The sequence below is a fragment of the Chiloscyllium plagiosum genome, chromosome 9 (assembly GCF_004010195.1).
Source record: "Chiloscyllium plagiosum isolate BGI_BamShark_2017 chromosome 9, ASM401019v2, whole genome shotgun sequence".
Lineage (NCBI taxonomy): Eukaryota > Metazoa > Chordata > Chondrichthyes > Orectolobiformes > Hemiscylliidae > Chiloscyllium > Chiloscyllium plagiosum.
This window is the reverse complement of record NC_057718.1, coordinates 104,587,302-104,601,386: the sequence shown is the minus strand read 5'-3', so window position 1 is coordinate 104,601,386 and position 14,085 is coordinate 104,587,302. Positions and strand designations below refer to the sequence as shown.

Here is a 14,085-nt window from a genome sequence, read left to right as displayed (position 1 = left end):
TGGAGTCGCAGGTAGATAGGATAGTGAAGGCGGCGTTTGGTATGCTCTCCTTTATTGGTCAGAGTATTGAGTGCAGGAGTTGGGAAGTCATGTTGCGGCTGTACGGGACATTGGTTAGGCCACTGTTGGACTATTGTGTGGAATTCTGGTCTTCCTATCAGAAAGATGTTGTGAAACTTGAAAGGGTTCAGAAAAGATTTACAAGGATGTTGCCAGGGTTGGAGGATTTGAGCTACAGGGAGAGGCTGAACAGGCTGGGGCTGTTTTCCCTGGAGCGTCAGAGGCTGAGGGGTGACCTTACAGAGGTTTACAAAATTATGAGGGGCATGGATAGGGTAAATAGGCAAAGTCTTTTCCCTGAGGTCAGGGAGTCCAGAACTAGAGGGCATAGAGACCTGCAGGGCAACGTTTTCACAGAGGGTGGTACGTGTATGGAATGAGCTGCCAGAGGAAGTGGTGGAGGCTGGTACAACTGCAACATTTTAGAGGAAGTTGGATGAATAGGAAGAGTTTGGAGGGATAAGGGCCGGGTGCTGGCAGGTGGGACTCGATTGGGTTGGGACATCTGGTCGGCATGGACGGGTTGGACCGAGGGGTTTGTTTCCATGCTGTACATCTCTATGATTATTTGTTTTCAATTCTGATAATACTACTGTCTGCAGTTTGCATTCACGAACTAAATAGATCCTCATGAGCAGAAATGTAATCAGTTAGTGCGTGGGACTGAAGGTCCCTCCCAGATTATAATAATCAGTACAACACATGCCAAAGAAAGCAATCAAAGCATCTTTTACTTATGGTGAAAAGACACATGCAACAATGAGTTTCTGACTACCACTTAGTGGAAGCACCTATAAAATTATGCCAGAAAATGAACAGAAGCACTTTTGCTGTTATATTGCTCCCGGTAGTTTTCAGTTTTCTGAGTAGTTAGCACCAGCCCCAAAGTTTAACAAGCTTACAACCAGCCATGCATTCTGAGCATGAGGAACATTGTGTTGATCAAGGATCATGTTAAGGAAAAATAGCTACAGATATTAACTTGCAAGCTGCTGCTTTTTGAAACAGCTGTATGCAACAGGACAACTTCGGTTTTGACTGCTCAAACTTATGAAAATAGCCCTGCATTAACACCCTCGTCTTGGGTGGTGAGTAAAGACTGGAAGCAGTTTCTTAAAAGTACTATCAATTGCTTTCATAGTACTAGGAGTGAGACAATTCAGGACAGCATTTTTACAGCAAAAGAGTTTCCTGAAACAGTGCTCCCAGCTGCAACAGGAACAATGCACAATGTTTTAGAAGAAGGCTGATTCAATTTCAAACTGACAAACGCAGTTTCAGCCTGCCCTCAGCCAACCCAGTTGGAAGGAGGGACATAAACATCACAAAATGCAAATGCTGGGTGTGGCACATTTGCTTCTTCATCTTGCGACAGCTTGGTTAATTTAGCTCTCAACAAGGCGAGTAGAGTGGTGTGAAAGGTCAGCAGGAGCACTCTTCCATTGTAACTCTACAAGAACATCATGGATCAGACTAAGGACTGTAAAAAAAAAAATCATGTCTCTCTACCTTTCTGCATTGGCTGGTTTGTATGTTAGGACTTGTAGGACATTTTGTTCCTTTTTAATACTGTTGAACACAACGGTTTTCATATTTCCAATTGAGGCATTTTAATTGGATTCAGGACACTACATTCTGTAATTAATGTCCATCCATGCATAACATGTCAACTTACATCCTAGTCCTGAGTTACCATAGAAATTCCTCAACTTTCCCCATCCCAAACTCCATGTGTATCAGTTGCCTTGCTGTTTAAGGCACACAAGTGGAGCACAATCTGAACAAACAGGAGTGTTTCCAGTTTAGCCACCAATTTAGTTTTTCTGCTCAGATTACAGTTTTTATGCAAGATCACCAATTGGCAAAGATTTTAATTGGTGGGGAAAGAAGGGGAACAGTTTACATTTCCTCCTATTTTGCCCACTTCCTAACCATTCCACCCTTAAAAAGCTAAGTTGCAAATACGAACATTTCTGAAAACAATTAGATAAATCACCATGAACCAAAAGTCACATGCTTAACACTTTCAAATTTTCAGCGAGGTCAGGATCCCAAGTGAGGACATGAGCCGAAATTTCAGAGGTACAAAGCTCTGAGACAGCAATGGGCACGATGGAACTCTGACCAAGTTGTAACAGCCAGGTCTCCCTTCTGACATAGCTCTGCTCTCAACACCCCATTGAGGGCTTGCAAATGTTTACAAGCCTCAAAGGGTTCATAGTCAGGGAACACTTGGGAAGCATTGCATTGGATACTTTGCCCTGGAACACAGTTAAGAAATTACAAACCTGTAATTTACTACCTTTATCTGTGAGTTTCCAATGTAGGGTGTCACAGTGCATTATCAACATGCTCGCCCTCCTTTACAAACTATCCCAAGCAGACAGAAAAGAATAAATCTTATTTGGCCCAACTTTTACCAGCCACAAGAATTAATGCAACTCAAAATTAGTTGCAAAGTTTTCTGTTATGAGAAGTAAATTAAATATTTTGGAAACTGTGCTGAGATAGCACAAAGGAGTGAAAGAATAAAGTTAGCAGACATGAAGTCCAATTGGATTTCGACATATTCAATTTACACACAGATTCCCTGTTTGTGAAACTTAAGGCAAACAACAGGCAACAATGAAAGTTTTCAATCCAAACAAAACAAACTAGAAACCTCATCATTCATCTGTAAACAGTGTGCAGTGTTATACAGCTACAACCCTTGGAGGAATAACAAGGCAAAAGAAACATTTCAGAGATTTAATTCTGCTTGATACAAAAAGGTGGGACAGTTACTATCATATCCCAAATTTTTGTCCATGGGAGAAGGTAGGAAAATAGTGAGCTCAGACCATGACTCCAAGGCAAGCTGCAATATACGCAAGAAATAGGACAATGTTAAAAATCACACAACACCAGGCTATAGTCCAAAAGGTTTATTTGGAAACACTAGGTTTCAGAGCGTCGCTCCTTCATCAGGTGGTTGTGGAGTATATGACAGTAATACACAATTTATAGCAAACGTTTAGCGTCATACAGTGATATACTGAACAAACCTGAATTGTTAAGTCTTAAGTTATTTTGAAAAAGTGACTTAAAAGTAGTTCTTGGATTTACATATTAATGAACCGAAACCTGCATTCTAAAAGGTGAAAGACTTAACAATCCAGATTTGTTCAATAAATCACTAACTATTCACATTGCCTCTTTTGCAGATGATGTTTCCTTTATGAGTAGGAACAGTTTCTCTTTCTCAACTCTAGACAGCCCACTCAGTTTTGAAAACCTCCATCAAGAAAGGTTTGTTACCTGCCCCCTCTGTACTCCCCATTTACAGCTAGAAAAATGGCTCAGAAATCATTGAGGGTGGCCATTGCAGTAAGTGTGGCCCAAATAATTCCCCTCTCATCCACTAACTAGCAAACAGGGCAAAAAACTAGCAGCTGTGTCCTGCCTTTTACTTTGTTCACCATGCCCAACTTCTAAACCCCTTCCACCTTCCCTCCTCCCCTCCAAACAAAAAAACATCCTGAGAACAGCAAATGTCAGAGTCCAAAACCCAAAGCAGAGCGACATGACCAAGGTAATCAAGGCAGTAATCAGGGCAAGTTAAATTATAGCACTACACCCATCATTTATGCTACCTTCCACCACATAGGAAGGGTTCCATAAGCAAGGGAGACATGACTATCGGGATCAATACATTTCAAAGAGGTTCCATTGAAATTCATCCATCCACTGTCTCCATTTTCATAGTTGACAAAATGTTTAATCTCTTTTGCAGATAGTCAATTAAAACTGAAACGCAAATGTATACTTGTAAACTATAAACATGCCCCTCAAGATTCATTCACAATTAGACACCAGCATGAACAGTGCATGAAAGGAGTGTTTCATTTTGGAAGATTGATGAAATTACAGTGAAGAGCATCAAGATAGCCAGGTTTCACCACTACCAAACTATCTTGGCTTTGAGTTACACCTAGTAGCAAACATGTCCCACATCACATACTTCATACATGACCCCTGCCATATTTGCAGAGGATTTGAAATCCACACCTTTGCAATGGTTTCCTTTCCAAGCAGCAACAGTTTGCCCAGTCAGTTTTGAAACCCTCAATGAAGGAAGGCTTGTTCCCTGCCCTCAACCATACTCCCCATTGACTGCCACATTAGTAAGAAACCAATTCATTTTACTTTTGCAATTACACCAGATTCTCATCACCTTAGTTATTTTACTGCACAATGTTACTAAACCACTAAGTAATCTAATCTAAAAACCAAATGTAACAGGTACAAACATCAGCACAGGATAACAAGAGCCCAGCTTCGGCTGCCTCGGTTTGCCTCTCAGTTTTGAGGGGTTTTTTTGGGGTGGAGGAAACGAGCAAGGCCATAAAATATCGGCACAGAATTAAGCCATTCAGCCCATCAGATCAACTATGCCATTTGATCATGGCTGGAATGTTTCTCAACCCCATTCTCCTACCTTCGCCCCATAACCCTTGAACCCCTTACTAATCAAGAACTTCTCTCTTTCAATGGCCAGGCCTATAAAAGCCCTCTGCATCAATGAGCTTCACAGATTCACCACCCTAGTCTCTGCTACCAGTGGAAGCATACTCTTCATGTCCACTCAATCAAGTATTCTGTACATTTCTGTCTAATCTCCCCCTCAATCCTTTACATCCATTAAATACGGATCCAGAGTCCTCAAATGCTTTTCATATGACAAGCCCTTCATTCCTGGGATCATACTTGTAAATCTCCTCTGAAACCCCTCCAATGACAGCACATCCTTCCTTAGATACAGGGTCCAAAAAGGCTCTCAATATTCCAAGCATGGTCTGACCACAGCATCTGCAGCCTCAGCAGTACATTTCTACTCCTGAATTCTAGTCCTCTTGAAGCGAATGCTGACTTGGCATTTGCCTTGCCAACTGAACCAGCATGTTAACTTTAAGAGATAGTTCTGAACCAGGACTCTCAGGTTACTTGTGCTTCAGACTTCCAAAGCCTTTCCCCATTGAGTAAATAGCCTATACTTTTCTTCCTATCAGAGTGCATAAACTCTCACTTTCCCACATTGTATTCCATCTATCACTTGTCTGTCCACTTTCCATGCTTATTGAAGTCCTTTTGCAGACTCCACTGCTTCCACAACACTCCCTCCATCTTTGTGACAACTGCAAGATTAGCAGCAATGCCCTCAGTTCCTTCATCCAAGTTGTTAACATATAACCAGAATAGCTGTGGGTCCCAACACTAGCCCATGATATTCCACTAGTCACCATCTTGAAAAAGCCTCCTTTAGCCCCACTCTGCCTTTTGCCAGTCAGCCAATCCTCTGTCCATGCGAGTACCTTGCCTCGAACACCATGAGTTCTTACTGAGCAACCTCCTGTGCTGCACCATATCAAAGGCCTTCTGAAATTCCGAGTAGATCACATTAATTTGCTCTCCTTTATCTAACTTGCTCATTACCTTTTCAAAGAATTCTAACAGATCTGTTCGGCATGACCTCCCTTGACAAAGCCACCTGTTTTCCCTGGAGAGTCGGGGGCTGAGGGGTGACCTATAGAGGTTTATGAAATCACGAGGGGCATGGATAAGATAAACAAAGTCTCTTCCTTGGGATGGAGCAGACCAGAACTAAAGGGCATAGGTTTAGGGTAAAGGGAGAAAGATATAAAAAATAGGGGCGGCTTTTTCACAAAGAGGATGGTACGTTTATGGATTGAGGGGCCGAAGGAATGGTGGAAGCTGGTACAATTGCAACATTTAAAAGGCATCTGGATGGGTTTATGAATAGGAAGGGTTTGGAGGAAAATGAGCTGGGTGCTGGCAAGTGGAACTAGATTGGGTTGGGATATCTGGTTGGCATAGACAAGTTGGACCGAAGGGTCTGTTTCCATGCTGTACATCTCTATGATTCAGCCCTATTTTACCATGCACTTCCAAGTACTCTGCAGTCTCATTTTAAAGTGGGTTTTAAAATCTTACCAAAAACTGACGTCAGACTAATCAGCTTATAGTTTCCTGTCATCCCTAGTGTCTTAAACAGGGATGTTACATTAGCAATTTTCCAGTTTTCTGGGACTCTCCCTGACTCCAGTGATTGCTGAAAGATCAATCTTCTCAGTTATCTCTTTCAGAATTACGGGGTGCAGTCCATCTGATCCAGGTGATTTATCCACCTCCAGACTTTTCAGCTTCCCTAGCACCTTCTCCTTAGTGATGGCAATTATTCTCATTTCTGCCCCGACTCTCGAAATTCCAGTACACTGCTGGTGTCTTGCACTCTGCCATTTTTTTGCTCCCCATTACTACTATCCAGCCTTATTCGCCAGCAGACCAATATCTAAAAAGACCGCTGTAATAGCTAGCTTTCTCTTACACTTCAGTGTCTCCCTTATTGCTATTTTAAAGCTATTTGCTGGCTTTTAAAAGGGTTTCCAGAAATATTCACATTATATGTTTTGTTTTCATGCTGAAAAATGTGTTGCTGGAAAAGCGCAGCAGGTCAGGCAACATCCAAGGAGGAGAATCGACGTTTTGGGCATAAGCCCTTCTTCTTATGCCCGCAACATCGATTCTCCTGTTCCTTGGATGCTGCCTGACCCGCTGCACTTTTCCAGCACCACATTTTTCAGCTCTGATCTCCAGCATCTGCAGTCCACCCTTTCTCCAGGTTTGTTTTTATGCAGTCTGACTTGCCTTATTAGCCACGGTTTTCTCATTCTTCCCTGTCTGTTTCTTCTTCCTTGGGACGAAATTTTGCTGTGCCTCTCAAATTATCCCATAAACTCCTGCTATTGCCACTTCATGATTTTCCAACTAGGCTTCTCTTCCAATTAACTCAGACTAGCTCCTCCCTCAAATCTGTGTAGTTACCTTTACTCAATTGTAATATTGTTAGATCTGATTCCAGCTTCTCCTGCTCCAACTGAAGGGTGAATTCTTTCATATTATGGTCACTGCTCCCTAAGGATTCCTTCAGCTCAAGTCTACCTTTTTATACAGTGCCTGGCCCAGCATCTCTATTTCATTTAATTAGTACTTAATTTGACTTTTAAAGATTTCATACTAGTCATTTAGTTGTAAGCCTGTAAATATTTCCCTTATTTACGTTCAATCTGAAAGTAACTAATAATAGTCAGTCAAATTAATAGCTATCACCAACGAGTGAGCGTAGTTCTCCTGGGATGTCACAATTTTTGTGCTGAGCCTCTGATCCTGAGCTTCTATTTATCCTGTTAAAAACCCTTATAAGCTATGAGGCAAAAAAAAAGCATACAAAAAGCACCTCTTCCCCTCTGCTCCAAATTCCTCTGAACTATATACTCTGGCTGTGTGTCACTCTGGATGCAATCTCTCCTTTACTGTACAAAGCTTACTGATCTCAGGGAGATAAACAGTACAAGAAAGGAGACAACTGTCTTCTAGCAGATGACCAATCTTGAAACCCAAGAACTTCAAACCATTAACAGTTCAGAATACTCACTTCAGATACAACTCAAATTGGAAAGACTAATAAGGGAGCTTGTGGGTTTTCACTTTATTCTATTAGCAGCAAAGTGACTACCAATCCTGCCTCACAGCATCAGGTACCTAGGCTTGATTCCACCCCGGAGTGACTTTCTCTCCAGGTTTGTGCGGTTTGTTCTTACTGCCCAAAGATGTGCAGATTGGGTGGACGGGCCATGGGAAATGCAGGGTTAGGGTGAGTCAGATGCTTGGGTAGGGTTGGTGTAGACTCAACAGGCTGAATGACATATTCTACGATATCAAATGTATAATTGTGGGTGTGGCATGGACCAGTCACTTCCTGTACTGTTTCTCTGTTACCGTGATAACTATTTAGAATGAACCCATACCTGGGAGAGGTAAATGTGTATTAAAATGTATTACCAGGGTACCTTTGTGAAGTGAACCGTTAGATGTAAACAGTATATGCAACAAAAGGCCAGTCATAAAGCTGGTATAAAACACTGACAGCAAATTACCAAAAAATGAATGCTATACTTACTGCAAATCTAAGAAGGAGACAAGATTTTCCAACACCGGAGTCTCCAATCAGCAGCAGCTTGAATAAATAGTCACTGAAATAGATAAAAGAGAAAAGTTTGCCAAAGATTACACCAGGGACTTGATATTCTTTAACAATATATTATGGCTAAAAGAGTCATTTGCAGAGTGTCATCTTTCATAATTGTACCTGCATAAAAATAGAACTCTCTCACCCAAATACAATTATGCATTTGCTGCCTTACTTCTCAATTATTATTCATGCCACACCTGAGCATCTTACAATAATGGGATTCAATGACTTAGCTTCACTGAAGAGTGCCCTGGATACTTTGTCAGATAGCCACACCCAACAGCATCTCAACTCGATTTGATATCCTTCCCAGTGTCACTGTGCACATGGGGGAAGTAAAGAGGACCAATACCTTCAATGTAGAATATCATCCTAACAACAGATACACAACTGTTTATCCAATACATCAAGATCATAGAAGGCCCAAATGCTTCACATGAGCCGTAATGAACATTATAAAATACATGCTGACATAGAAGTCAGGTCCAGAGCTTTAAAGGAGCATTTTAAAGAAGGAAAGTGAAGTAGAGAGAGAAAGAGGCTTCCACTTGAAGTCAAACTAAGTGAACATTGATCCAAAGGTGATATCAGGAGAGATGAACTCAGTACTTACCTGAAAAGTTAAAATTTCTACGAGCTACACCTTATCATGCCCTCATACACCTCTCTAGCATTGGTAAGCAGAGTGTTACTGATGAAATTGTTCATTCAATGAAATATTTCAACTAATTAACATGCTTAAAGATTGCAGAAATTTGAACCCACATTTTATCTCAAACACCCTCCAAGTCTGGGACTCTGTATCAAAACTACATTCCTGAGTTCCAAGATGGACTGCGGTTGGTGGAAAACAGATGATTCTAATGGAGGGTTGTGGTGGAACCATTCATAAATAATCAATTTTTCCTGCCTAGTATCCGACCCATGGTAATTTTATGAGCTTTTTCTTGTTTACATCGTTAACACGTGTCTCTCAGGTTTCTTCCATGCCCTTTGAACAAGGACAACTTCTGGAAGAAAACCCAACATTAAATTAGTAATGTACTCAAAACTGAGAACCAGACCTGCTTTCTATATGTAGAGTAATCGAGATGTACAGCATGGAAACAGACCCTTCGGTCCAACCCGTCCATGCCGACCAGATATCCCAACCCAATCTAGTCCCACCTGCCAGCACCCGGCCCATATCCTCCAAACCCTTCCTATTCATATACCCATCCAAATGTCTCTTACATGTTGCAATTTTACCAGCCTCTGCCACTTCATTCCATACAAGTACCACCCTCTGTGAGAAAGAGTTGCCCCCAGGCCTGTTTTATATCTTTCCCCCCTCACCCTAAACCTATGCCCTCGAGTTCTGGACTCCCCCCACCCCAGAGAAAAGACTTTGCCTATTTACCCTAACCATGCCCCTTCCTGAAGAAGGGCTTATGCCCAAAACGTCGATTCTCCTGCTCCTCGGATGCTGCCTGGCCTGCTGTGTTTTTCCAGCATCACATTTTTCAACTCTGGTCTAGAATATATACATTATTACATTTGAGCAGCGCACATTTGGCAAAACTCCGCTTTGGTGAGCAGAGTGAAGTACATCGCTGGGCATTGCTGATCCAGGTAAAACTTGGTCTAGGCCATGAGGCTAATAGGTTGTCACAATACATTTGGGAAATGCAGGTGGAGTGCCCTGGTCACCTACATGTATAAACACCATCTCAGGATCAGCAAATGCCACTTTCCCAATTAGTGCTTCCAACATGATTTCCATCAACCAAGAATTCCCTTCTCTGTACTACACTTCTGACCCTTTCTCCTCCATCCAGACTTCCCCTATTCTATCCACCAGCCATTGTAATCCAACAGACTAAAAGCTACAAATTTCCCTCATTACAGCACAATGGCAGCACTGAACGCACCTTCTCCCCACACGCTCCCACCCCCATTTCAATTTCCTTCTATTCTCCCTTGTCCATCCTTCAAACACCATGAGCATTCCTTCACCATCCCACAGATCCTTCCCATGCAACAGAGAAAATGCTATACCTGATCTTTCACCCTCTCCCTTTCCACTGCTCAAGGGCAGACCCAACTCATTTCCAGGTGAAATAACCATTTACTGTTCACAATGTAGAATCCTCTATGCTGGGAAAGGGCAACGATGATTACACCTTCACCTTGTTGAACACATTCACTCAATCCGCATGACCTCAAGTTTCCACCACTCAACACAACCACAGCCGATACTGGGTTTCAACACCATTTTCCTGCCTACTCCCCACAGCGCATGACTCTCAGACACCAAAAATCTATCAATCCCAGCCTTAAAAGCACTCTGATGGAGCATCGCATCTCCCTGGAGCAACAAATTACTAACATTTACTTTGAGGGAAGAGATGTTCCTTATCTCAGTGTTAAAAGACTGGCATCTTATACTTAGACAGTGACCCCTTTGTTCTCAATTCCTCAGAGTGTCTACCCCAAACTCCTTCCCTTCAGAGAATTTTCTTTGCCAGACACTTCGGGGTCGACTGCTTCCAGCACTTGTTTTTGCTGTTTGGTTCGCATCATATCCCACAATGACGTGGATGGAGTTAACTGGAGCAAATTTGGACCTTGCTTCATAGAGAAAGAGCCAGATTAGACTTGTAATAACCCCTGCATTTATTATAGTTTTGCTTTCACAGTTCAGAAATATACTAATTTAAAGAACAATTTGATACATAGACTGAGTTGGCAGGAAAGGAAAAGGTGGAGAAAGTGGTGGAAAACTCAAAACTAGACTTTCAGCAAACATTGACTTGATATCAACTGTTCATTCACCTCAAAAAATACAGACTTGAGTGAAATATAAATTTGCTAAGGCCCTGTCTTCTGATCACAACAGATCACAAATAGCTGTTCAAACCAACTTTCTGCATAGTTCATCCTCTAGAAATCATATCCAAAAACAAAGACAAAACAAAGCTCACATTCTAGGATTTATAAATGATATAACTGAACCCTGTGTACACTCATTTTGGTTGTACATTCTACTTTTAATTCTGCATTGCTCAACTGCTTTACCAACTTCACTAGCTCTGCAAAACCTATGATTCAATTGTGTCATCTACTTAGACTTGAAATCAACCCAGGTTTGTGGTCAAGCCAATAACTTGCTTACATTTGACATTGTTTAAAATGACAGACATGTACATTCAATAACTGCCAACCTTATCTACAAATCCTGAAACTAAGTCACAACACCATTTGCAATCCTCATTTGAACCCTCAGCCAAGCCACTCCAGAATACAAAATACCCCAAATATTCTAAAATGAGCTAACTGAAATATAGTGTATAATACCAACATGGAACAAATTACCCCGATCATCAGGACAAAAAATAATGACTAACTTCAGACAGGCTGTATTCAGTAAACAAACACAAATAAATCTTTGCCAATACTGTCAAAGATATCCAGCCACTGTGCAGGAGTCTCATATTACATCACAGATCCACATGACAATATTAGCCAATGCTCAAGCATTAGCTCAACATATGCCAAATCAGTTTGGATTCTCTCAGGTGACTTGGGAGTGTACTTTGAGGCTTTTAAATATAATCCACGATGTCATATAGTGTTGTGTGGCAAGTAGGTCTTGTGCAAATGCGATACAGTTGCAAGTGGCATAACTGTATGTACTAACCTCTTAAGTGAAATAGCAATTTTGTCAATTACTCATTTTCAGATCAATATAAACGTTTGTTCATTTACAAAATATAGTACAGTATTTTGAAATAGATATTTCAGTTACTGTTCAAAATGGATCAGTTTTAGAAAGTAATTGCTTCAACATGTAAATCCTTCAACTGCTTACTTTTTAAAATAAAAATGATAGTACATGAAAGTAAAACACTGCCAGTTATGTGAACATGCCCACCTTGTGTTTCACTATATTCATTGGAGCATTGGTTATTTAAATGTTATTACTTCAATAAATATTGCACTAATTTATATCATAACTGCATTATTTCATCAGTTAGATTAGCAATATACAATTTGTAATCATAAGTATACACAAATACAAGGAACGATTTTAAATTCAGATCCTGGCAGCATGTATATACCACCTGCCATGAAGCAAGATATTCTGAGGTGACATATAGGGGAGCAATCAGACAATATTGACACTGAGCTGAAAGAAGGAATGTGAGAATGGATGATTAAATGCTTGGTCATAGACGAAGATTTTGAGGACTATGTTAAAGACGGAAAAAGAGAAGTGGGTTTGCAATAGAATTCCAAAGCCTCAAGTGCAAATATCATGACTTTGTGGGGGTGGGGACACTCAAGGTCAAGGTTGGAGGAATGAAGCGTTCCGAGGGTTAGGATTGGTTATAGATAAGGTTGTGAACACAAGGATGAGAATTTTAAGCAAAGCATTTATGCATCTGGAAAAGATAATGAGATAATAATGGATGAGTGGGATTGCTGCAGATCAGTCAATAGATAGTTCAGGATTGAAACATGAAAATCAAGAGGTCAGCCAGGAAAGTACAGAAATTATTGAGTCTGGAAACAAAAATGGACAAGGGTTTCTGTAGCAGATGCACTGAGCCAGAGTGGAGATTGGCATAGTGATGCAAAAAGGTTGCAGCAAAACCATCAAAAGGTTTAATAGCACAAACGTGTGCTTTGTTCAGCTGGCAGCACTTCAATCAAAATATTACTACACAAGGTTAGAGCTTGAAGCCCCCCACGACAGAATTTACATATCATCGAGACTAAACAGCTCACTTCATGCACTGATAGTTGCTGAGTTGTTACAAGTACCACAGATAAAACCAGCCTCAAATCCAAATACATCTTGACTGATTGTTGTTAGCTGAAGCATTATGTTTTGTGTAATTTACACTGAAATGTTATTACATAAATATAGGATATTTGCAAACCTCAACACTTAGGCTGTCATTCTTTCACAATGAACTGAAGCATACCAACTGAAAGGCCTTAGCTCAAGTTATACGTAGACTGCTTAAAAGTGCTTAAACAACTTAGAAATTGTTTCCTAACTGGTTCCTTTCAAGGAGCTGATCTGTCATCCTCTGTGAAGGAGTCATTATATGCAAGACCAGACATGAAGCACTGCGATTTCAGGCCAATCAAAAACAAAGCCTGGGATGAACCAGTCTCTCTCATTTGTCACTGGCTTGCAATTTGTATATAGTGACCCTATGGCCAACAAGGTTATTACATTCAAATTGACTGACATTTTGTATGTTCACTAGTTTTGAATTATTAAACTATTATAAAGCATTACATGACTCTTCAGCTGCACAAAGAGAAGTGACATTCCAGAGCGCTTATGCTGAGTGTTCATTAGTTCACAAGGTCCACGTGACAGACACCTGACATCCTGGGCGGATCACATTAGAATAGGTCAGGAAAGTATGCCAAAAACCCTTTACCAACAGCACAGTTCTTCCAAAAGATATTCTATTAACTGTAAAGATCAACATCTAGGAGTGTCCAGGATTGAGGAAAAAAACACCGTGCAAAATCAGGCCTGAAAAGAATTGAAACAGGACAAAACAGCTAACAGGACTGTGGGAACAGCAGATTCTCCACTTCAGAATTGGACGGGGGTGGGTAGAAAAGAGGCCATTCAGCATAGCATGAGGTGGCCTGACAGGAACAGGACAAGGCAATTCACAATGCTGGTACAAGGGAGAGGGTAACAGGATGCCATCAGTTAGTTTGCATTGCCATTCAAATAGACCACGACTGATCTATAACAATTCAAATAGGACAGCTTCAGCCAATAGCCCTTAGACTAAAAAAAATGGGTAATGGTGGAGAGGGTATGGGTGGAGGACGGTTTATGGATAAGACAGACAGTGTGTGGTGGGGGAGAGAAGCAGGGAATGAAGGGAAAATGGGAATACAGTGAGAGGGCGGTGGGG

At 41.1% G+C, this 14,085-nt stretch overlaps 1 protein-coding gene across 1 annotated transcript in view; it reads right to left on the bottom strand.

Moving 5' to 3' along the window:
- rab1ab (RAB1A, member RAS oncogene family b) overlaps positions 1-14,085 on the bottom strand; it is a 28,941-nt gene that overhangs the window by 10,707 nt on the left and 4,149 nt on the right. The window contains exon 2 of the mRNA XM_043696690.1: positions 8,078-8,150. Within this exon, the coding sequence (XP_043552625.1) occupies positions 8,078-8,150 (73 nt within the window). The remainder of the gene's footprint in view (positions 1-8,077; positions 8,151-14,085) is intronic.